Source organism: Primulina eburnea, chromosome 13 (genome assembly GCF_022965805.1).
Source record: "Primulina eburnea isolate SZY01 chromosome 13, ASM2296580v1, whole genome shotgun sequence".
Lineage (NCBI taxonomy): Eukaryota > Viridiplantae > Streptophyta > Magnoliopsida > Lamiales > Gesneriaceae > Primulina > Primulina eburnea.
The window spans coordinates 27,726,289-27,750,980 of NC_133113.1; the positions used below are offsets into that span (position 1 = coordinate 27,726,289).

At 35.7% G+C, this 24,692-nt stretch overlaps 5 protein-coding genes across 5 annotated transcripts; 2 read left to right on the top strand and 3 right to left on the bottom strand.

The window, feature by feature from the left end:
• Nucleotides 1–647: 647 nt before the first annotated feature.
• On the top strand, nt 648–1,572 carry LOC140810319 (transcription factor E2FB-like). The gene is made up of 5 exons (XM_073168193.1): nt 648–731; nt 806–894; nt 1,009–1,039; nt 1,280–1,332; nt 1,409–1,572. Exons 1-5 carry the CDS (start codon nt 717–719, stop codon nt 1,461–1,463), a joined length of 243 nt encoding a protein of 80 aa, XP_073024294.1. The 5' UTR covers nt 648–716; the 3' UTR covers nt 1,464–1,572.
• A 1,943-nt stretch (nt 1,573–3,515) lies between these two features.
• On the bottom strand, nt 3,516–4,598 carry LOC140810318 (uncharacterized). Its single transcript, XM_073168192.1, has 3 exons — nt 4,315–4,598; nt 3,861–4,052; nt 3,516–3,791 (listed from the first exon to the last, which is right to left on the bottom strand). Exons 1-3 carry the CDS (start codon nt 4,540–4,542, stop codon nt 3,633–3,635), a joined length of 579 nt encoding a protein of 192 aa, XP_073024293.1. The 5' UTR covers nt 4,543–4,598; the 3' UTR covers nt 3,516–3,632.
• A 2,841-nt stretch (nt 4,599–7,439) lies between these two features.
• On the bottom strand, nt 7,440–8,458 carry LOC140809406 (probable CCR4-associated factor 1 homolog 11). Its single transcript, XM_073167018.1, has one exon. It carries the CDS (start codon nt 8,331–8,333, stop codon nt 7,485–7,487), a length of 849 nt encoding a protein of 282 aa, XP_073023119.1. The 5' UTR covers nt 8,334–8,458; the 3' UTR covers nt 7,440–7,484.
• Nucleotides 8,459–13,420: 4,962 nt separating this feature from the next.
• On the top strand, nt 13,421–15,714 carry LOC140810683 (uncharacterized). The gene is made up of 4 exons (XM_073168553.1): nt 13,421–13,771; nt 13,858–13,958; nt 14,797–15,135; nt 15,576–15,714. Exons 1-3 carry the CDS (start codon nt 13,670–13,672, stop codon nt 15,119–15,121), a joined length of 528 nt encoding a protein of 175 aa, XP_073024654.1. The 5' UTR covers nt 13,421–13,669; the 3' UTR covers nt 15,122–15,135; nt 15,576–15,714.
• A 5,240-nt stretch (nt 15,715–20,954) lies between these two features.
• On the bottom strand, nt 20,955–22,993 carry LOC140809663 (NAC domain-containing protein 89-like). Its single transcript, XM_073167362.1, is given in 5 exon segments — nt 20,955–21,657; nt 21,761–21,955; nt 21,958–22,044; nt 22,228–22,481; nt 22,586–22,993. Coding segments are annotated over 5 exon segments (1,248 nt in total). The 5' UTR covers nt 22,803–22,993; the 3' UTR covers nt 20,955–21,162.
• Nucleotides 22,994–24,692: the final 1,699 nt, after the last annotated feature.

Genomic DNA, 24,692 nt, shown 5'->3' on the forward strand with positions numbered 1-24,692 from the left:
CTTTTAGTCAGTAGAAATGGTCTCGTGGGCCGTAGAAGTGGGCAGTGGCCACCATTTGATTCCATCGCAAATATTTTTGTTCTTCCAATCAATCTCATTCTATCCCGTTCTACACTTTCATTGGAAGCACTATCACATGTTACAAAGATAAGAGCTCGTAGGAGGGAACTTTAATATGTACTCTTGACAGCTGACCGCAGATTAAAGAACATACAGGCCTAGAATTAATACCGCTGGGGATTGGACAACATGCACATGACTGCATTTAGTCTAGACATAAGGATTCTTGGGTTTTAAACCTGCATCTCTAGACTCCAAGATCATGTTAGAAACTACGATCATAAAAAAAACTTTAGTTTACTAGAACGGGAACAACAACAGTTTTATGCTTTAATAATGTCTCACCAAGATGTCTTTGCCACAGCAATGGAAAGGTAAAATGTTTCAGATATTTGCTGTATTAATACATAAGTTGCTCATTAACCTGTTTTTCCATATTTTCAAGTCATCGAAAGGGAAGAGTCCAATGGCAGTCAAGAAGCATGCTCGTGATGGTTCCTTAGGTGATAGAATTATGCCTCTCGACTTGGTTCTGTATTTTCATCAGAAACTCATTGGAGTTTTGTTCAACTTTTACTGTCTCAGCTGTATTGATAACGAAGTTCGTTGATCTGATTACACAAACAGAAGATGGCGTTCTTGATTTAGATGGAGCCATGGCCACATTGCAGGTGATTGCGTCTTTTAATTTCATGCTTCACTTTTGACAAAAGGCTTGTTATTTGAGTCGGTTATGTCTTGACAGGTTAAAAAGAGGCGCATGTTCGATATAACTAGGAGTCTTATTGGCGCTGGTTTTATAGAAAAGATATCAAAGAACAGAATCCAGTGGAAGTATGATACCATCAATATTACTATTTTTGGCTTGTATCTCTTCGATTTACATTTTAGTTTCGACAAGGATTAATATGAAAACCCAAGATACTGATAGGTACTGTTGTTAAATAGGGCTGCAGGCTTCCCAATTTCCAGTATACAGGTATGAACATAAAAATGCACAAATTGTTGAGTAGGCAGTAGCATCTTCCTATGTTCATGTCTAGACTCTAGATGTTTAGGCTGCTGTACAATGTAAGAAATTTGAATTGCGTTGTTATTATTGGCTATAGTATTTTAGAGCATGACATGCATTCAGTCCTATAGTTTTTTAGATCACAACATATATACAATCCAACACATGTTCATGCGATTTTTTCCTGCATTTACTTTTGCTTTTCAGGAACAAATACGAACAATGAAAATCGAAGAAAGCATACTAGAGGAGCGTATAAGGTCATAACTCAATGCATCTATTATTTTACAAGGTTCTTAGAGCATACTAGCCTAGTAATAAGTTTTCTTGTTCCAGAGAAATGAAGGAGAGGTTGAGGAACCTGCGTGAAGATAAAAACAATAAAAGGTAGAAGACTATTCTACCATTTCAGAGAACTAAATCGACTTTCATTCAGATACTTACAAATTTCATTGAATATTTTCCAGTTGGCTTCGTGTTAATCGAGAAGACATCTTAAACTTACCTTGCTTCCAGGTACAGATGGTGCCAATTAACTTGCTTTATTGGATAGAAAATTAGTTTTGAAACCATGGCCATTTTCTGCTACAGAATGAAACTTTGATAGTCTTTAAAGCTCCTCAAGGCACCAGGATACAAGTCCCTGATCCAGATGAGGTGCTTTAACTGTGTTCTCTGAGCAGCAAGTAACTTGTATTTCGAACTAGTTTTAAGGTAAACGCACATGTAAAATCATAAGTTACTCTCTTACAGGATGGTGATTTTCAAGAAAGGAGGTATACCCTAACTCTTCAAAGCAACAAAGGGGCCATAGATCTTTGGCTTGTCAGGTATACTACCTAGTTCCTCGGATATTTGGCAATATAACGTACGTTCTAAAGCGGGTATTTTTAGTAGTCATATATTTTGTGTAAATTGTTTCAATTAGCCCATACGAGGAAAATCCAGAGACTACGAATCCAGATGGTGAGGCTCAACCAAGCATACTTGAAACATCTAGAGCAAATGAGAATGCTTCTGTACCCCCACTGACGCAGGAGGTTAGAGGAGGAATTAGTGAAGCAGATGCAAGTTCTCAAGAGGACTTGTGGACCAAACTCTTCGACTTTAGGACAGATAATGTAAGTCATGAGCATTAACGGTAGAATAATGCTTTAGAAGATACATATTTTTATGTTTCCCAACAAGATTTATAAAACTCCCACTTTATGATATGCAGAACCCTGGTGGTTATTTTCTACCCCTAGACACGGATTTAAGCATCGAATCCATCAGAGACTTGTGGGCAGAATGTATCCTAAATGCCGTTTTCTCCCCATTTCTTCATACCATGCTTTTGTGAATGTGTTATTCGGCTCCATGACTATGTACCTGCAACAGCTGAACATGACTTCAATTTCTTGAATGATGTACCATGGCTCGATACCTCGGTGGATAACAGCACACCACCTGCCCAACCTCCACCAAGTGCAACTGCGATGCCTTCCATATCCACCACGATAGCTGAAATTGACTGTTATTGCTCGGAATCAATGCGCCGTATCGCCACTAGTACCAGTACACCCCAAGAACAGACCCTGCCACCAATTAGTTCTGCAACGCCATCTGTATTGAACATGATAGCTGATATTGACAGGTATAACATGGAAATGATAGACAAAGACAATGTCAAAGCTAGTATCAGAACGCCACAATCTCTAACTCCACCACCAATAAATACTGCAATGCCTTCTACACCCAACAAAATAGCTGATACAGGCGGGGATAGCATGAACATGATACATGATGACAATGCCACGCCTTGTATCAATACAACACAAGCCCAACCTCAACCACCGATTGATACCTCGTTGCCTTCTTTACCCAACAAGATAGCCAATATTGGCTGGGATAGCGTGAAATGAAGCATAAAGATATTGTTATGTCTAGTATCAATGCGGTCAGACAGCATGCGGAGAGAAGGAATAAGGAGCAGAGAAGCAAAGCAGGCATCCAGAGAAAATATGGTACATTGAGTGCAAGCTTGGCTCTGGGGCAAGAATGGTGAGAGTGAATATCCCTCATCAGTTTTCTTTTTTCTGTTTAAAATGACTAGAGTAGCATAGAAGCCAAAAGATTTCCATTACATTACACTTGAAAGTGACAATAAGCTTAGGCGTTTCAGATTATCTTCCAGTACTTCTAAGAATGTAAAAGTTCCAGGGAATAAAGAAAAACAGTGGGGTTCTTACACACAGTTTCTGTTTAGTAACATAACTGTACAGCAGTCAATAATCGATTAGTGTCGTATACTGTTTAATCCATGGCTACAGAGTATCATGAAGATTTTTTTAGTCTTTCCTGTAATATACAAGTAATACAGCAGTACAAGATTGTGTTTCATCTTCAGAATTCAGCTTGTGATCCCTTAATGAAGTTGACATTTTTTATTCTTCGAAGAGTATACAACAATGAATTCATTAACAAGTGTAATTCTTCTGTCTTCTAAGTTATGGACAAGGTATTGAAGTTAATACATCAGCATAAAATAATTGTCCAACCGAAGCGTGACATTACTTAATCATTTCTCCTGATCAACTTTCTTCCCAATCCAACTAGCAACCATGGGTGTAAGAGCTACCGTGGGAGGAAATCTGATGGGGGAAGCAGCCTTGTGGGCTGCATAGGCCAATGCAAAAGTCCCAACTTTCTCCCCCGTTTCATTAGTAGAAATTCCAACCTGCAATAGCTACAAGACATGAATGCTACATCCTACAAAACCCAAAGTTTGGTCACAGAGAATTTGTACCTTCTGTAGCAGTGCTGATACATCAACTCCGGCGCTGATTAGAGTGTAACAAAGGCCAAAGGATATCAAGGAAAGGGTAATTGAAGTGGCTAAATATGCTCCTCCATATTTTGCCAGGAGTTCTTTTGCTTGATTTCCCTTTGAATTGCTTTCTTTGTTTTGTTCATTTTCATCTTCTTTCGCGGAGAATATCTGTATATTTCAGTAGAAACTCAACACGTGATTAGGTCTACAAACACAGAATCAGAGTCTTCAACACAAGGCAACAATCATTATTTCAAAGAAAACACGAGAAGAAACTCGGACGACAAGTGATACCCAGAACTTACTTCCCGCCAAAAAAAACTTTCTACGACGCCCATACTCATCAGTCGAAACAAGCTCCCACCAAGCATAATTCACCAATAAAAACGAGATGATAAATCGAAACATCAGGAAAAGATAAATGGGTTACCTTCCAAAGACCAGCTTCAAGGCCGTACTTCTTCGTAATTTCGTCCGGAGAAGATGGAGTCTTGGTTTCCTCAGTTTTCTCCTGCACTGCTCTTACACTGAACCTAGTTAAACCAGACTTAGGGTAGCTAAGTCTACCGGGATTTCTTCCATTTTTTGGCAAATTAGGAGAACAGAGAGCTTCGCTGCTAAAAAATTGACAAGGGAGTTGAAGAAGCGTGGCGGCCATCGTTACTAACGAGCTCTCTCTCTCTCTCTCTCTCTCGCTTCACATCGGGTTTTGTTCCTTTTTTGGCGTAGGAGATTACATGATAGGTAGAAACAGCGACAAGTGGCAGATTTTTTTACAGTTTATTTGATTTGATTCTTAATTACATTAAAAATAATATTTTTTATATAAAAATAATATTTTTTTGTTAATTTGAAGGTCAGAAAATTGATTTGTTAAATTATTTCATAGTTTTTTTTTATTTGAAGCTTTAAACCTAAGACCAATTACTATTTCTACCCTTTTTATTTAGATTTTTATTTAAAAATATGTATATATACATATTTATATTATATATTATATTATAATAAATATAATATGTACAAGTTTAAACAACTAAACTTATGAATATAGAAACCTTTTTTTGTTTGGTTATATTTCTATTTGTACAAATTTTGGAAATTTTACCATGTATTTTTTGACCAATATTCAAATAAATAGAAACTTTATTTTTAAAAAAACAAATATTTTAGTAGGTGAAAATTTCACTCAATATAATGAAAAAAGATCTAATTTAGTTTAACTATATAATTTTGTTTAAATTTATTTACATATTTTATGTTTGCATTCTTTGAAGATTTTTAACTATGTGTTTGAGGGAATGTACTTAAATAAATAATAATGATGATATAAAATAATATTTTAGTTAATTGAAAATTTGATTGAATCTAATGAAAACTTTAAATGGAAAAAAAAATATGGTTGACTTCAAAATTGTTTTAAAATTTTAGCAAAATGAAAAGTATCTAATGTTTTTCTATATTTTTTTAAATTTAGTTATTGTTGTAATATCATATAATAGATGATAATAATTGTTATTTTTTCATAAAGGGGGTTGGTTAAATTTTTTTTAAAAAGATAAGATCTAATTTTGACTAATATGTGTTAATTACCCATATGTTAGTTATCTAAAAGTTAATATATAAAAAAAAATCACTAATATTTGCGAATTACTAATATGTTAGTTAATGTATAAAAAAATAACGAAAACTTATATGAGATTTTTCACGAATATCTTAAAATAAAAATTTTACAGCATCATTAATAAAAGGTATATTTTGACAGAATTAGTTTTAATTGTTTTTTTTATATGGTTTTTTTATTTAATTGTATTTATTCGTTCCTAAAAAAAGAAACAATTTCCCGGAGTTCTGCAAAACTGCCTGACTTCAAATTTCTACAGCACATTCTGTACAATCTCTTTAAAGATTTACACAATCAAAATCCAAGATTTTTCAAACAGTACTTCAACGAGCGTCAGACCGCGCCACCCCTCAACTACTACTCCACCGCTGCAGCACCACCGTGCCACGTAGATCGAGCATGTCTTCTTCCGGCAAGAGATGGGAGAGCTTCAAGAACATTTTCAAACCAAACGGAGGATGGGGATGTGGACCAAAAGCTACAGACGCTATCGAGGCCAAACACGTATCCAAGTCCTCCTCCAATCAGTTTCACCGCCACGGCCCCTCTTCTTCCGCCAGCTCTTGGGAAAGACACGGCGGTCGGAGGTCCATCATCGGCGATGACGAGGACCACACCACCACCACATTATCCCTCAACATCGACAGCTCTTCTCAGTACTCTCCTGAAATCCACAACGATCATCCCAAATTCACGAAAACTGTCAGCTCATGCCGGAAAATCCACGATAGTTTCGCCGTAGTCAAAGATTCCGAGGACCCTTTAAGCGATTTCCGGAAATCCATGCTTCAAATGATCTTCGAGAGGGAAATATATTCGAGAAGTGATCTTCAGCAGCTTCTTGACTGCTTACTGCGGCTGAATTCGCCTCAGCACCGTGAGACCATCATCCAAGCATTCATGGAGATATGGAACAAAGGTGGCAACGTCGAAGGCGCGGGATGGACACCGCCGTGCTCTTCCAATGCGTAGAAGGTAATCAGATAGTTAGGTTTGTGGGCACGGGGAATTGATGTGGACATGTGAAGCCATTAATCTGTTTCTGCGCTGGTAGTTAAAAAGTGGAGCAGAAAAAGGAGGAAACAGGCATCGGATCGGGTCAAAAAATTTCTAGAATAGAAAGATTTGCGCTAGGTGACGCATTTAATGTAAATTACAGAAGTTTTAAAGGTGGAAATGAAATCTCTGTCTTGTGTTCCACTTGGTCTTTAATTTTAATGAGCAAGTGGCTGCTTGGCTTGGTTCACGAGAAGGATAATGTGGATGGATGGTGTTTATTTCTTAAAAAAAAAAGACATATAAATCAATTTTATGAAATAAATATTTAATTCAACTCGATTATTGAAAAATTATTATTTTTTTATGTCTATCATATACATAAATCGAATAATCGGATTGATATGTAACATGGATATAACCACATGAGACCTTCCTGCTCTAGGAAAAATGACTTTTAAAAAAGATAAGTTTTAATGATTTGCTGGAGAGATTTCAGATGGTGAAAAATGGTTTGCCTTCAAGGGTGTGGTTGTATTTGCTGGTATTTTTCTGAAAGGGAACACGAATATTGAGAAACTAGTAGATATCAAATTGTTCCGACTGAGAGAGTGTGTTCACGATTACTTAGTCATCATCAATACTAAATTAACCTTAAAACCACTAGTTTAGACTTTAGGATAGTAACTAACATGCGATTGTTCGAGGTTCAAAACAACTGATACAATAATATTCAAACCATGGTTTTAAAATAAGATTTTAACTTTCCTCCTCACAATGTCAAGCTAAGGCTGATCCATGTTATTTGTTCTTAAGATTACCTTGTCCTAATAGTATACCATATTTCTAATATTGTTTAGTCTATATTCTAACTAGTGCCCAACTCATTGCCTTTCAGACTTGTTCAGCATTTAAGAACAAAAAAATTCGCAAAAGAATAAATTAATTATTATTTCTATTAACCAGAGAGATATATTGTTGAATCAATAAACTTCTAATCCATACAACACCCCGGCATGTTTCTCAAGCCCCTGCTCCACAAAATATACAGCCCTCATTTTCTGAAACGCGTGCCACGTCAGCAAGCTATCCGACCCGGCTTGATGGCACTTCCCCACAACCCGGTCCACGTCCAAAGCCCGGGCCACCCGGTCCAACCCGCCGTACAGGCTCTGGCAGAACCGCATCAGATACTTGACGTCGTAGATTTTATTTCCAAAGAACACCCTCAGAACCTCCAAAAACTCGCCAAGCCCGAAAGGCAACTCCCGGCGCGTGAGTATCTTCACCAGGTACCCGAAGTCGTACGCGCTGTGGAAGGTCACCCAGCTGACGGCCTGGTTGCACACCACGCCGGAACTCATCATCAACTCCGCGAAGCGGGCCGAGTCGATGCCGGAGGTCTTGTTCTTCTCGAAGTCGATCCCGTGGGCCTTCAGCAAATCGATGGACTCCGGAGAGTGGGGATCGCATGACAGGTCGAAGTCGGAGAAGTTGAACTGCCAGATGTAGCGCTCGCCGGATCCCAGATCCGGTAGGTTTCCGGACGCGTCGGAAAGGGTGAGACCGACCTGGATGAGGTTCAAAGCGTCGACGTTTGACTTGAGGGTCAAATAGTTATCGGAAGGAGACAGCCTCTGACGACGGTGGCCCGTGGGGTTAAACTGCTGATGCTTGTAGATAACCCCCGGAAACTCCGTGTCCATGGACAAAAACGGGTAGCTATCGATGAGATCCGATATCAATTCAAATTCCGATTCGAGGTTATCGGACCATACTTCTCGGATCTTTATAGGTTCACCGCAATCAGGTTTATGGTCGTCGGAAGTCATCGCTGTGCAGATACAGCCGTAGAATCTGAACTAACAAATCATAGAGACTCGGTTTTGAATTTGTTTTGTTTGGGTGAGCAAAAGAGAGTGTTGGGCCATTCTTTTATATGCAGAGGAGAAAGGAAGAGAGAGAAGGCGGTCGCGTCTTCTTGGAAAGAGAGAGGATGAACAACAATAATGGTATATTACCCTAATTCCTCAAACTCTCGAATCTCTATTTTATTTTTATTTAAAAAATTACATTTTTTGATTAAATAATTTAGAAAATAATAAAATATTTCATATAAATTTATTTAAAAAAATTAAAAAATCTCTATTTTCATTTAACAAAGGTGCAGTGCATCCTAAAAAAATGTATTATGACAAAAGTGGGGTGGGGGGTGTACGATTCAGACACGGGTTTTAGGCTACTTGTATTAAATTAATCAATTCAGGATTATCCTCGTGTGGTCCAAGTTCAACGCGTCTGATAAGTTTGACCGAAAAATTAAAGAGAATGAGTTAAGTCGATGTTATTTAAGGGGCATTCTCCCCACATTATTTGGATAGACAAGATTCATACATATATGATTTTAAAAAAATTAGTGGACCTCGTATATGTTTGGTTAAATTTGAACTCTTGATTCTATCATATGGGTAGTGTCTCTACATGTAGGATGAAATCAACCAAAAGATTGTATCAATATAAATTGTAGTCTTTCTAGGGATGACAATTTCCTCCGAACTTGTTGGAGGATTCGATACCCGACCCAAATAAAAGAGGGTGTTGAGGGATTTTTAGACTAGATTAAATAATTGGATAATCGGGTATGAGAATTTTCGGGTTTGGGTATGGAGACGAGTTTGATATAATCCGACCAACGTCCGATCTGAATACCCGTTTAAATTAATATATATATATATATATATGTATGTATATATATGGTAATTATATTTATTTATATTAAATATTCATTTTCTCAAATTTGATACTTTTTCTTTTCTCTTCCCTTTCACTTTCACTTTTACGTTTCAAGGTTTTACCGCTCTTTTATTTTTCATTCAATTTCGCATCTTCTTCATTGATAAGTTTATTTCATGTTTGACTTTAAAAATTAAAAATAATTTATTTTTGTTAAATTGCGTACTTTTGTTCAATTAATATAAACTATTTTTAATATTTTGTTATTTTTTCTATAAAGTTTACTTTGCAAATTTTTATCAATAATAATTTTTCTTATTGTTCATCTAAATAATTTTTTAAATATTCATAACTTCATTGAAATAATTTAAATTTGAAAAAATTCAATTGTATATGATAATAAAATATATGAGTATGGTATGAGTATCCGATAATCCGATGGGTATGAGGATGAAGATGAAAATTCAATAACCGATGGGTATGGTGATGAATTTAATAAATGAGTATGAAGATGGATATATCAAATCCGACCCTATATCATATTCATCACTAAAGGGGATGTATTCAATCTAAACTTTTTACTGACTTTTATGGAATTTTATAAACTAGAGGTATTCAATCTAAACTTTTAATGACTCTATATATGTTTAGTGAGTTTTAAAAAGTCATGTGGTATTCAAACTTGACTTTTTAAAACTCTACAAAAGTCAAGAGGTATCCAAAAAATCCATAGATTTTCAAGGATTCTTATTTTATTATTCATGTACAAACCTTGAAGCCTTATGTACAATTGCAGAAAATCTAAAATATTCTTCCATCTATACCAAAGATTTTGATGGACTTTCTTTTTTTGAAAAATACGCTATCTCTCTTCTATCTCAAGTCATCTCTAGGGTTCTTCTCTCTCAAAAAAATTTCTTCTATTCAAAGGTATGATTGGTCAATCTTGAATTTATTATATTGCCAATATTTATGTGTAAAAATAGATGAATTGTTGTTTTTTTCTTGAATCATTATGATTATTGTATTTCATAAATTGTTCATTTTAATAAAATTTTATTATGAACTTATAAAAATATTGTTCATTAATATGTTGAATTGACATAAAGAATTGAAATTTTGATTTCAATAAATTGGATAGTTCATTTGTATTTTTCACAAATTAAATTTATTTAACCTTTAAATAAGTAAAATTTATTTACATTTTCATAAATAAAAAAAATTAAAATTTAATAGGTTATACATGTCCAATAATTATTTAAAAGAAATTAATAAAAAAATAAATCACAATTATAAAAGTTTACAAAGTTTACAAAAGTCTACAAAAATCTTGAAAAAAAGTCTATAAAAGTCTATGAAATATGTTTTACAATTCATGAGATTCTATAAAATCAATCAAAATCCATCAACTCCACAAAAGTCCATATTTTAAAAAAAATCATTAAAAGTCATTAAAATTTTAGATTGAATACCGTGTTTCTTTTACTCGGTCCAAATACAGGTGCACTTGAAAGGTCAAATCAACTGTCACCAACCATGCGTAAAACACATGGATTTTATATTTGGAACAAAGGTGAGATTTATGCTGAAATAGGTATTTGAAAGAGGGAGATTAGATTACATCACACTAGAAAAGTGGCAAATACTTTAAATTAAAGAAGAAAAATTCATCCTGATAATACGATTCAAGGAAATGGGTAATTAAAATTCTCACGAAGACAATTCTAGTGGTAGATTATTAATTCGGATTTGCTTGGGGGAAGTCAGAAAGCATGAGAGCAAAAAACGACGACTTGGGTTCCAAATGACTAATTAATTACTCGTGTGATTTTTGTGCTCAATTACAACTAGTTTCATATAATGGTGGCTGCGACTCAATCAAGAGCTTTGTCGGTCCGGGTCGGGTCCATTATTGTAATTATTAATATTTAGAAACAAGCAGGAACTTTCAAACATATAGCGCCGTCATATTTACTTTGTAACGATGACTACTAATGAACTTTCAAACATATCTTCATTATGGAATATGAGTAAGGATAATGGGTTCAGTCGAAACCTATCAAACAAGAAAAGAACTCGTGAATATGTGTCGAATGAGTGACTGACGTGACCACTCCGATGCTTAAGTCAGCAAGTTGAAGATGAAAAACACAAGCGATATATGTGATTGCTTGAGAGTTCAAATTTTTTCAGAATCTATAAATGAAAGTAATACCTGCTATTTATAGGAGGAAATGTAGTAGGTACATTGTTTTCAGTGCCTACCAGCTAAGTTTGGCAAGTCGACTGCACATACTTTCTGATTACTTATATAACACGCCAAAGACATGTTGTTCTAACAGATAAGATTGCTCATATCAATACACTCGAGTGTGGTGCGCTTCTCGAGGTAGCTCGGGTAGAAGTTCTCGAGCACTTGCATGAGAGCTCGGGCTCTTGATTGCCTGGGAAGAGAATGTCCCGGCTGTTGAGGAAGTATTATGCATATTGACTATGGTTCGGGCTATCTAATTAATGTATCGAGTCATTCATGATCTGAGCTCTCATGAGGTATCAGTTCCAATTTTGATTCCAAGACAATTTCAAACCGGAAGTACAATTCAGTATAATCAGACCGATTTCGAGCCCATGCCTTGTTAAACAAGGCTTGAAACGTACCCACGCTACAGCTTTTGTTCAGAAATCTATCGGAAAGAACATAGAGTGCAGGCACACTCGTTTTGGGTGTCCCTGCACTGCTATACTTGCCTAGAATTTCCAGGCAGGACTTGGGGCGCTGGGACGCTCTCTTTTGGACGCTTCCCTTCTTTTTTATTGTGTTACTTTCAATGTAGTATTTCTTGATTTTCATTGGTTAATTTCAATTCATTCATCAAACAATTAATGTATAGTTTCGAAAAAGTAAATTATTCATTTGTAACGATGACTACTAATGAACATTTGTTTTTAATAAAAAAAAATTGGACTATATTATAATTAAAAAATTACAGATTGGCACGTGCCAATCTGCAAGATCCAATGTCTCTCATAATAGCTATTTCACCATATGATACTCCCGGATTGAGAATGGGCTCGGTCCGCTCTCGGTAGCCCATCTAGTTGAAAACTCGGCATTCAAGGAAGCGCGAGAGGTCATCCCAACCGACCTCCCATAACAGCAGTTTCGTCGATCGAGGAGGTCAGACGACCTCCCACGCCGAGCTCCCATGCCGACCTCCCAAGATGATGCCGAGCCGACCTCCTATAACAGCAGTTCCATCGATCCGGGGAGGTCAACCGACCTCCCACGCCGAGCTCCCATGCCGACCTCCCAAGATGATATCGAGCCGACCTCCCAAATTATGATATCGGTGTGATTGAAAACATCTCGGCCGAGCTCCCGTGAGGTCCAGACTTCAGGTAGGCTCGTACCTACGAGAGTTCTTACTCAAGCATTAACGCGTAGTCGACAGAAATCAAAGCCCATTAAAAATCTAACCAAATCTGGCACAAGATATACTCAAATCTTTCAAGATTCTGAGTATCTAAACCTACCAAATCAGGACTCTATCGTTTCCGTATAAATACCAGGTTTTGTTCACTGTTTATGCATTCATATATTAACATTCTCTCAGCACACACATTACTCTCTCAGTTTTCTATTATCTGACTTGAGCGTCGGAGGGGCTATGCCGGAACAACCTTCCGGCCCCCTTCTAGCACTCTTGTTTGTGATTTCAGATTTCGAAGATCCGATCCGAGCTCCCCAAGTGAAGATCCGACCTCCCATCTACCTTTCGAAGGTCCGATCCGAGCTCCCCAAGCGAAGATTCAACCTCCCAGTTGCCATCCCCGATTTCAGCAACATCACCATATATATAATTTTTTTAAAAAAATCCGGAAAAAAAAACACTCCAAACATTGTCCAAGTGGTTTGGGCTAGTTTCGATTCCGATTTCAGGTTGAACCGCCCGTTAAACATGCTTAAGTTGTATTTATTTTGTTAAAAGAAATTTACAATATATTAAAAATAAATTCAGTTTGATGAAATTGGTTTGAACTTAATGTTACATCTTTAGTATAATGTAACATTATTTCCATGAAATTGAACAAAAATATATAAGAAAACAAACTTAATTATATCCTAAATACTGTAATTAAATAATTAAGTGTAGATAAACTCAACTGAGTAATAGTTAGACCAAAAGAATTTTTGATTTGTTCTCTGGTCGAGACTTGTAAGGTCACAGATGCAAAGAGTTCAAAACTTTGGGTTGAATTCGATATATTCGACTTGAGGTGACAGCGGGCGAGAGAGAGAGAGTGGTGTGAATCACATGCAAATGAAACATGCAACAATAATTGTGGAAACTGTAGCTCTTGCCTGCACGCCAATCTTTTTGGCTAATCACAAGAGGAGGAGAGCAAAAAAGACACGATCAATCCGGACCCGACAATGAATAACGCCGATGTATCGAAGCAGATCCAGCAGATGGTTCGTTTCATCCGCCAAGAAGCCGAGGAGAAGGCCAACGAGATCTCCATTTCCGCCGAAGAAGTATAATTCTACTTGGATTAATTAGTTTTTTTACCTGATATGGTATTTGGTGTACGTAGTTTAGTGAAATCCTGTTGTTTGTGCAGGAATTCAACATCGAGAAGTTGCAGCTAGTTGAAGCGGAGAAGAAGAAGATCAGACAGGAGTATGAGCGTAAAGAGAGACAAATTCAAGTCCGCAGGAAAATGTATAGTTCATTTATGCTCTTTTTTTTAATGTAATTTTCAAGTTTCTGCGTCGAAAAATGTTTATTACTTGTGAGCGTTGAAAAATTATTCCCTTTTATCCTCCAATTCCGTAGATGTGCGATTTTTTTTTTGAAATGGATTATTGATCATACTCACTGATGAGTGCACATTAATGTTAACCCTGCTGAAGTGATCATGTCAACAGCTGAGCTGAGGTGAATTTGTTTATTCTATATTTTGCTCGGAACAGCTGGGACTGATTGGAACACTTAATCTTGAAAGTTATTGATATCATTCAACATTTATTAATTATTATTACAGTAACTTTTTGAAGTTGTATTTCGTAAAAAACTGCCTGAGGTGCTCTTCCACTTATTCTTTTCACTCATTTTTTTCAACATGCTCCTTAAATTTACTTGCTGAGTGGCACAAATGCAATCGATGAAATTGACCTTACATTGGGGATCTACTTGTCAACTCTTGTAAGACATATATCACTCTTTACCTTTTCCATGGGTATATGCTTGTCTACTATCCACAGTGTTGACCACTTCTTACTTGGAAAAAATATCTTCTTAAATATAAAATATACGCGTCTTGGATAGCCAACAGGTATTGGTGGCTTTCCTCTTTGCTTTTGATAATTTGATTTTGGAGGACTCATAAGCATTATCAAGAAAAAAGAATGACAGCCAAAAATAAGGGGAAATAAATTAAATGGATCAAGTCAGTAAGTTACTATACAACCATCAGTTGTATGAGGTAATGCTTGAATATGTAGTATTCAAATGACTGATTTGATACTTGTCGATTAATGTAATTTGTACATAATTGCAGATACGCAAGAGCCTATTTGGTCGAACAGCTGCCTGACGATGCAAAACATGTATTTCTGAATCCATATATTTGTGAGTTTTTTGAAATTTTGCAAAATATATTGTACTTTGATGGCTTTTTTCTGGATTGTATCATGTTGTTCTCGTATCAAACTTCCTTCTGTTCATCAAGTGCCTGCCTATCATCAGTGAAGTCACAGGCGACTCGTGAGCGAGCCGAAAACGTAGCTCAGGTTGTTTTATGGAAGTATCTGGCAGCACTGAATGTTGGTGTTAATGCTGAGTTTCACAGTTCTGCAATTGTTGTTTACGTTTGCTTGAGATAATAAATCAGATCCAGGTGGGATGCTCTTTTAAATATAAATTCATGAAGTTAATATACCGATTCCTTGTTCATAAAGTTTCATGCTTACTTGTCATCTCTGGTCCGAATCATGGCCCACAGATCAGTTCTAACATACAAAACTTGGCAAGGCATAAGGTAAAAGAAAATGAGCATACAGAAATATCTAATATTTTGTCAAAACATCAGACTACACGAAGATAAACCAACCCAAAAGCTGTAAAAACCACCCTACATTCACTCCTCTGCCTTCAAACCCCCTAAAGGCATGCATCATAAAACAAAAATTAAAAACAAAAGAAAAAACAAAAACAGAGAGATGAAAAATAAAGCCGTTTTTATAGGAAAGCAAAGACTAATTTAAATTTTCATCAACACATTAGGAGGGAATATCAGGTTTTTTAATTCTTCAATTTCCTGCTTCTATCCTCATGCAGAAAATCCAGCAAAACAGTGCTCTTGCACTTGGGACACTTGGGATCTTCCCCCATCAGCATCACATACATCAGGCAACGAGGGCATCCCACCAGCATCATCGAGCTCGCCTCGGTGGGGCTGGTCGAGTAACGGTGGTTATCGCCGGTGCTGTTCTCCCATGACACACACGAGCTTCGTGATGACACATCTGTCGAAGATATCGACCCATTAGGTGACACATCTTGTCTAATATGATCCCTTGGTGGTGACAAGTTCAGTTTCAGCTCCAGTTTAGGACTCTCAGCTCTGTAATTCATGTCGCTGATCTGCAAAAGCCCAAGATTTCAAAGGAAAACGATATTACAACTACGGACAGATGTGAAACTAGTATTTTTAGAAAACACACAAATAAAATTTTAAATCTTTTCGTTTGAGATAAACCATGGAATAACCAACAAGTCAATATAGGTTTTACCTTTTTATGAAGCAACTAGATTTCAAGAAAGAGTTCAAAACTTTGAAGCCGAGATATGCGAAGGATCAGCAGAGAAGACTTGATTAGATTTAATGAATCTTGAAAAGGGTGTTGTTTTTTTTCTTTCTGCTTTCTTGATTTGGCTTCCATGGACCAATATATATAGAGGAGACATGAAACGAGAGTCCCTTCATTTAATTCCAGAGTACATTGCGGATACAACTGGATCAAGCATAATTGTATAGTTAATTGAATTGCAATAAAGAAGAGAAGGTGTGGTAGAAGAAAAGGTGCAGAAAAATTAAATAAACATATGGAATGATCTCAAGAAGTTTGCTGGCAGAATAAAACATGTTGATTACTACAAACTTCAATAATATTGTACTAATTAGCTTCCCCTTATTCATTGCTGACATAGTTGGTTAAGTCATGCAAGGAAAGAATTGAAATCCGTATCTGCCATCAGATTGGACATTAAAGCAAAGGCAACTTCTGTGTAGTAATGAGGTAATAAACCTTTCGCTACATTTAGGCTTAGATTACACTCGCATTTATTGTATGGAGTATAACACCTTGTCCTCAACTACAACTAGTCATAAACACTGAAATAAACAAAAACCTAGAAATATTTGATCGAAGGATAATCTTCATCAGTTGTAATCTATACAAGGAACAGTTAACTCGGACACAAAAGCATATTTGACGTTCACCACCTCGCCTTCTTCCACCCTCGGAACCTCTACGTTGAGTACACCATGAACGCCGATCCATGGTACATTTTTCGTGTGAGGATGATGCTTAAACTTCATACATGGCAGCAATTATCATTTGGGTTAAAATTTAAATTTACAAGCAGATGATCATTATGGGGTGTAGTCATTTAAAAAATAAGTGAGGTCAATAATGATTTTCTTTCAAACTCGTAGCTTAAAAAGACCAGCCAACCCTAGACAAGTTGCTAGCTACTAAAGAAAACTTGAATTGATGATGGACAGCTTATTTCTTCCTAGTCGATATTAGTTTCTTTTTCAGTACAAATTCACTGAATATAATGTATGCCATGAATAATATGGAAAGTACAAAAGCGTCCAACTGACCAGTCATTAATAGAAGATATAAATAGTGGTGACATGCATGAGAACTCAGTTCAACTAACCTTATCAATGCAATGTTCTTTAAAAAAAAATTTAAATTTCATTTTATCCATAAAATAAGATCAGTATTGTCTTTATAATGTTTATTTATTATTTTATTGGTGATATATAAAAGTTCCACCACCTAATTAATTCAATCTATTAAATTGTGGGTTAAAAAAATCTGTCATTGATTATTCCATATGTTTGTTCATGAGATATTTAAGAATCAAATATAACAAAACTTCCTAATCCTATACCTGCCTCCAAAAAAAAAATATCCATCAAAAAATTATAATTGTTTACATCTGATATATAAAGATGACTGTTAAAAATGAGATTTGAATCTAACTTGACCCACAAAGTTAGCTCAAGAGGGGAGGATTGTCTAAGTCCATATATGCAACATTGCAACTCCCAGAGATTTTATCTAACCAATGTGAGACAACTAACACACTACCTTCACGCTCATGAATGAACATCCGGAGCGTGAAATTTACAAATAACTCAACTATGGATGCCAATTATAAGCAGGTTCAAGTACATAACGGTGGAACCAGCTAGCTGGTCTCTGATAGTATGTTAAGATTGAGACTTGATTGTCAAAGTACATATATAATTGCAATAAATTTTCATCCACTTTGAAATGCAATATTTAATTGCATGGATAAAGCGGGCCAAGTATGATTCTGAAATGCATTTTTTTTTACAATTATAAAATTTATATTTGTGTATAAATTTATATAATATAATTTTTTTAAACAAAAAGTTAAACTTTGATGGGGGCACCATTGCATTGCCCCTCTTCGGCAATCAATTCCCTTCATTCTCTTCCAACGAAATCATTGCCTCTTTCGGACCATATTCCACTAAAGGCAACATCAAGATCCAAATGTGACCATAAAGAAATACATTTATTACACAATATCCAATTTTGTTCTTATGGTTGCATTCAACATATGGGGCATGAATCAGGTCGTGTCGCGTCCTATCGAACTAAAAAATTTCCGAAATTTATGTATTATTTATGAACAATGTGTGTTTGATACTGAATAAACATTGAGTTGCATATCAAATATTGCAAAATCTCATCAACCACCATCACTGGTCCTTAAAATGCAAGAACAGAAAAAAATTATTTCTTTTCAAGGCTGTAAAATACACCCAAATGTACAAGTATTTGCTCTTTATTTTTTATGAAAATAAAAGGTGATAAATGACATTGCATTGACGTACATTATTTTTCAGGTTCAGATATTCATTTAAATTTTTAGAAAGAATTCAATGAAATCAAATTTAACATGATCCACTGGCTAGAAAGCCACATTCTATGCTCTGTATCATGGAAAACAATCACAACCTGTTGAGGATGCTACTACCCTTTTCTCCCTAATTGTCAAAGCTCCTTTTGGAATAGTAAAATTTTTCCAGTTTTTGTAGTATTTTTTTTTCAGATCATGTAAATTAAAACATAGTGGATCGATATTACTCAAAAATACCAGAAACCCATCCCGCAAATTTCTAGTTTGCCTTTAGGTTGGCGCGAATTTGCTGCTGTTCGTCATGACAGAGTAGTTTGGTTCCTCGTTTTTACTACTCCAGCATTGTTGCAGCTGTTCTTTAAGATCCTGAACAAGCTCATTCAGTTTATCAATGCTCTTATCCTGCATTAGGACAAACTGCACAAGTTGATGAATTCAGGTCGCAAAAAAGATGTCAAAGTTATTGTGTATTCAAAGCCAAAAACGAAAATGCTGGGAAGGCTTAATGGTAAAGTTCTAATGCAAAGTGATCCGAACAATCAACATATAACCGAACCATCTTAGAAGACAAACTAAGAATCGAAACAAGCAACAAAGATTGCGTGACATCCCTGACGAAACAGGTCACGAATACCAGAGAATGAATACATTATAGACAGCAATATACTTCACAAGTTTTCCCATGGCCTTCAGCACGTTATATACTAACTACTAAGAGATCAAGAAGAGGCTACTCTATTACCGAGTCTTCCAAATCTGAAATTTGATGCTGCTCCAGGGACTCCCTCAGACCGACTAATTGTTGCCACCATCTAAATTGTGATGTTACGATCAGTATCAACAGCAGTAAGAACAGCAGCATTTTCCTCGACATCGTTCTTATCTTCTGCGAAAAAATAACAAGCAAATTAAGTTGGTGCAAAGCATTCAAATTTCAAGTAAAGTTTCCATCAAGCTGATTTCATGGTCTGCCATTTGGAATGTCGATTGACCCATAGTAACATTAAATATACATGTTTCCCCCGGCTAAGCAGATTTTAAGAACACAACTACCGTCATTTCTAGCATCATCCATTACCGGGTGCGGACATAGTGGGAGGCAATGGTCCTGAGCAAGATTCTTTCGGTTAAATTTTATTTGTAGTTTTTATTAAAATGTAAGTTTCGTCTCCCATGTCCATAATCGCCCCGACTGAGATTTCTTGATCCACCTTCTCCACTCTCTCACAACATCAATGCCATTTCCCAAATCTTGACACTCATCACGTACACGAGTAACTCACTATTTCCAAATTGAAAATGAAATCTGCGAACTAACATCCAATCCTGTATTCTTTCCATGTTCAGAAACTATAAACAAGAAAAGGGTTATTTCTACTAAACAGAAAATTTAAGTCAAGATTAGCCAAAACGTATACTTAGCTGCAATACACAACCCTTCATTTATTCAATGTCGCCATATCTCGACAGTCGAAAGATAGAAGGAATTTTAGAATTACAAAGAAATAAATACAAGAAAGACCTTACAAATCAGAGCTCAAGTTTGATCAACAGAAGCATTCAGTAAACAGGCGGATTCAAGAACTTGAAATCGTTTTTGGAATTGAAATTTTTGTATGATTGATGGTGTTGGTGATCTGAGATAGATTCTGCCACCGTCCTTTTGCAAGTGCAGAAACCAAAAAGAGAGCAAGAACTGGAAGATTCTCTCTGAATTAGCCAAAAAATTATGGGAAGTAGAATTAAAAAGTTGATCGAATTTCCGTTTTTTGTGTAGATTTTATACAACCGTTGCCCTTCGGTTACAAGAAAAAGGAGCCGATCCCAACAAAAATGTAGTTAATATATTAATTATTAATCAAGAACAATGAATTAATTTATCATTTTGTTTGTGTGTAAGTTCCGATTTATGATGTTATATTTAACTGAATGACTTTCTTGCATTAACACGAATCATCCGTAGTTTTATGATCAACAACAATTTAGATCGTTCTCAAAGATAAAACACAAAATAATCAGCCACACCTAAATAGCATGATCAATGCAAGAAATACTAAAAAAGCACTCGATTAGCCATTAGTTATTCTTTTCGATCACGTTTTTTTAACCATCACCATATTTTAAAAAACCTTCACACTTAAATACATTAGCGACTTTTCTGTCCAATGACCCACATGATCCATGCAATCTTTCTTTCCAGCCTAGAGTTAACACATCATATAAGCAAGTCGTCTGCAATTGGAAGCAGAATCACGCATCACAACATCGAACGGTTCTTACCTTCTTGCAGAAGTTGAGGCCACTGCTGCACTTGCAGAATATCCTTAGCTGAGTATATTGGATGCATTATGCACCCGGTATACCGCCCTCAAACAAAGGAAGCCACTAGCATTTGTATACGCGCGCTTTTGGGAGAATGATGCCACATACTATATGCTATAACCTAATCCTACTGCTTTTGGTATTTCAGAACACTATATGAGTGATCTTTGCTAATTCAAACAACAGGGTAAAAAAAGGCGTAAACCGCAGTCTGATGTACACAATTTCATTTCATTATCAACTCCAAAATACATCATACAAGTACATATAAACTCCACCTTCAGCAGCATGCTCTTATGTCTATGCACCATAATAGATTTGATTATACATACCGGTCTAATTCTTCACAACCCAAAACTAGATTCACCGATCTCAAACTATTTATGGGTAGGATGCTAACCGTACCAGTAGAGAATTATAATTCTTGTAATCTCCACATGACAGGGAGGTAACGATTCCAGTTGATATCTTTCCATTTTCCGAACTTCAAGACATCAACTAGCTCATAAGATTTCCAGGAATCTCCCTTTAAGAAGGTTACCAGTAAGATTAGGATGACCAGAAAGATAATCATGGATGAAACTTTGTATTTTGAAATGGCAAAGTGATCAATTGAGTTCTCTGCTGCCTGATGAGAACCCAAACTTGGGACACTGTCGATGGAAAGATTTCCTTTATCAGCCTTGTGAGTATCATATGGCTCTCTCTGGTAAGTTTTTGGTGTTTGTTTTCCCTGTCTGAGCCGCCAACTCGCATCGCCCTGAAGATCGGTATCCTGACCTGGCTGCTTAGATGCCATATTGGATTCATGTTTGCTAGGCACTTGAATATCGTTTAGTGAGGAATAATCTAGTTTAATGATGTCATCTTTCATTATATCGGCATAACAGTCCTCTTCCTCTTCGCAACCCTGTAACCAAACATGTAAACATCGCAATCACATCTACATCTTCTTGTCCAAATGTAAATGAGAGGTGAAATGATATATAGAAACGAATAAATACGACGCAAACCTGTTTCGGGCTTGACGAGTCAAATTCATTACTAATTTTCTCATCAGATTCATGACCAGTGTCAACCTGTTCCACAGAGTTAGAGTTGTAACTGTTACTACACTCCTTAGAACAGCTCTCAGCCACATCGGCTCCTTCGAGGATGTGAGATTGTTCCTTATCAAGCATCGCAATTGTACCATTATTAAGTGATGCGAATCCCTTTCATTATTAAAATTCCTTCTCGAATTGTCACCCACATGAAATTCACTGTTTTTGCGAAGGCGGCAAACAACCATGTCGTCCTAAAAAACCATTACACATGGCATTGCAGATTAATGAAAATAAAGAACCAATAATACATTAAGAAAAAGACAAGATTAAGTGGGGAGAGGGTGAAACTCGGATCTTTCAAATATTGCTCACAATTTTTTTCCCAAAATTAGACGTGTTACAGTTTTTACAGGGTTCGGCAGCAAACTGCGCACCTGAGATTTTTCAGCTGTACAATACTCATGCATTATCCACTCTGTTCTCTGCCCTTTTGGTGCCCGGCCCATGTGGAAAACCAGAGTCCTCTTCGTCCCAATCTGATTCGAACCCGATTTTACACCGCGTTCTTTACCTGTGGCCTTCCAGTATCCACTAGCAGTCGCCCTTTTGCTTTGAGATCCGTTTGGATACTTCTTCCCACGAGGAGAGAAAAAGAACCATTCGTTGTCCGATTGAATCACAGATTGAGCTGATTTATTACAGTCAACAACTAATTACTCCAACAAAATGTAAAAGCACAGTTGAAACTCCACAAAAACATAACGCATATCCAGCGTAAATGAGAAAGCAAACCCGGTAAATCCCAAGGCTCGTGTCTGCAAATATCAAGCTCAGGAATGACTTCTATACCATCTTCAAACCCTTGAAGCTTCTTCTTTAGGTAATACTGTATCAATTCCTCGTCAGACGGCGAAAACCTGAACCCAGGAAACATTGCAGAAGCTTCTGCTATTGAAATTTCCATACTGTTTCTTGATAAAGGTGTATTTTTTGAATTTTCGTCGCCCATTTTTCACCAGTTGAAAGAAAAATACGTGGAAAGCAAACCCTTTTCCTACAAGATTCTGAATGTTTTCCTGGAAGGCTTAGTGATGTGTGAAGAAAAGCACAGAATATCGCATTGAGAAACTCGCAGAAGAAAACATTGTCGGGTTTCGACGTTTCGTTCTTGCTGACAGTGCACGTGTCCTTAATTTTTGAATACTGCTTGTCTCCCATGCAGAAGAAAGTGGGATATTTGGCTACAATTGCACTCTGGTCCTTTGACAATAGGGATTTACAGTGTAATCCTTTTTCAATTCGAAAAATTGAATCCAATAATATTTTTCTTAAAAGATCAAATTATATCATATTTTTAAGTTTTATTACGTAATTTTAACAAATTTATTCTAGATATTTTTTTATTACTAGAACACGAAATTATGTAGGCTTAATTAAATATATATTATATATATTTTTCTAAGACACAAAATGAGATCGGATTCGAACGTTTAAAACAATGAACAAATTTTTTTGAATTTGGATAAAATTTTGATACTCGAAAATTGACATCAACTTGAAGTGGTTTTTTGTGATTTCTATAGTATTTGGACAATATTTATAGGGTTGGTAAGGCACCCAACTACATGTCATGATCCTATGATTGTTCATCCACTAAGCCACTGCTCCATGAACTCATGTCTCTTAAGTCACGATCTCATGATTATTCTTCCACTAAGGGGGGTGAATTCAATTTTGGAAATTTAATTACTTTTATTGACTTTAGTAGAGTTTAAAAGTCTAGATGTATTGAACATAAACTTTTATAAACTCTATAAAAGTTTTGTGGTATCCAAATTAGATTTTTATAGTCTTAAAAAGTATAGTGGTAAACTTGACTTTTTAAGAATCTATAAAAATATATAGGTATCCAATATTTCTATGGATTTACAATGATTCTAATATAATTCTCTATGTACAAACTTTAAGACTCTAGGTACAACTATAAAAACTCGAAAATTGTCTTCTACTCACCTTAGAGATTTTGGTAGATTTTAATAAAATAAAATATCTTTCTCACTCATATATCTCTCTTCTTCATTCAAATACGACGTTTTTCTCCTCTCGAAAGACAAGTCGGGGGTTCTTCGAATTTCAGAAGTATGATTGAATTAAGCCAATTATTGTTGATTATCCAGAATGTAAAGTATCAACAGCTGCATACCCCAGATATAAAACAAGAACACGATTTTGTGCATTCATTGGTGGGAACTATTAATTTTAGAAAATTTCACAAAAGGCAACAAGCTATGAAACAAAACTCCATTTTAATATATTTTTCAGAATGTCCTCGAGATTATCAGTACACTTATAAATTATAACCTAAGAAAACAATAACAATATAAAAAAATTCCACGAGGACAAGCTAAAAAATCCAGCTCTAAAAATATCATAGAAAACAGGACGGGACATCCATTATTACTACTATCTCATTATTATTTATCATCTCATGTCTTACCATTTTGTAATGTTAAATTTTATTGTTTTTATTAAAAAAAAGGAGAAAAAATTTGGAGAAGTTACGCAAGGTATGAATCTAATTTATTGATAACCTTCTAATAATAATCAATTGAATTGGAAAATATTATTATACTTAAATAATTATATTTTATTCAAATTTAGTAACTTTTTAATGTCCAATATATATAAATTTCATCAGTAGTGTACATGAAGGCTTCGGTTTATCAGTTTTAAAAAAAAATATATGTTTCAATTTCTATATTTCATTCTGTTGAAGTTAAGAAATTATCAACAGTGAGTCATCATATATTATACCGAGATGAAAAAATTGGAGATAATTTAACAAAATATGTTAAAAAAATGTATATACTTGTTAGCTTGTTACGAAAGTTTTTGTAGG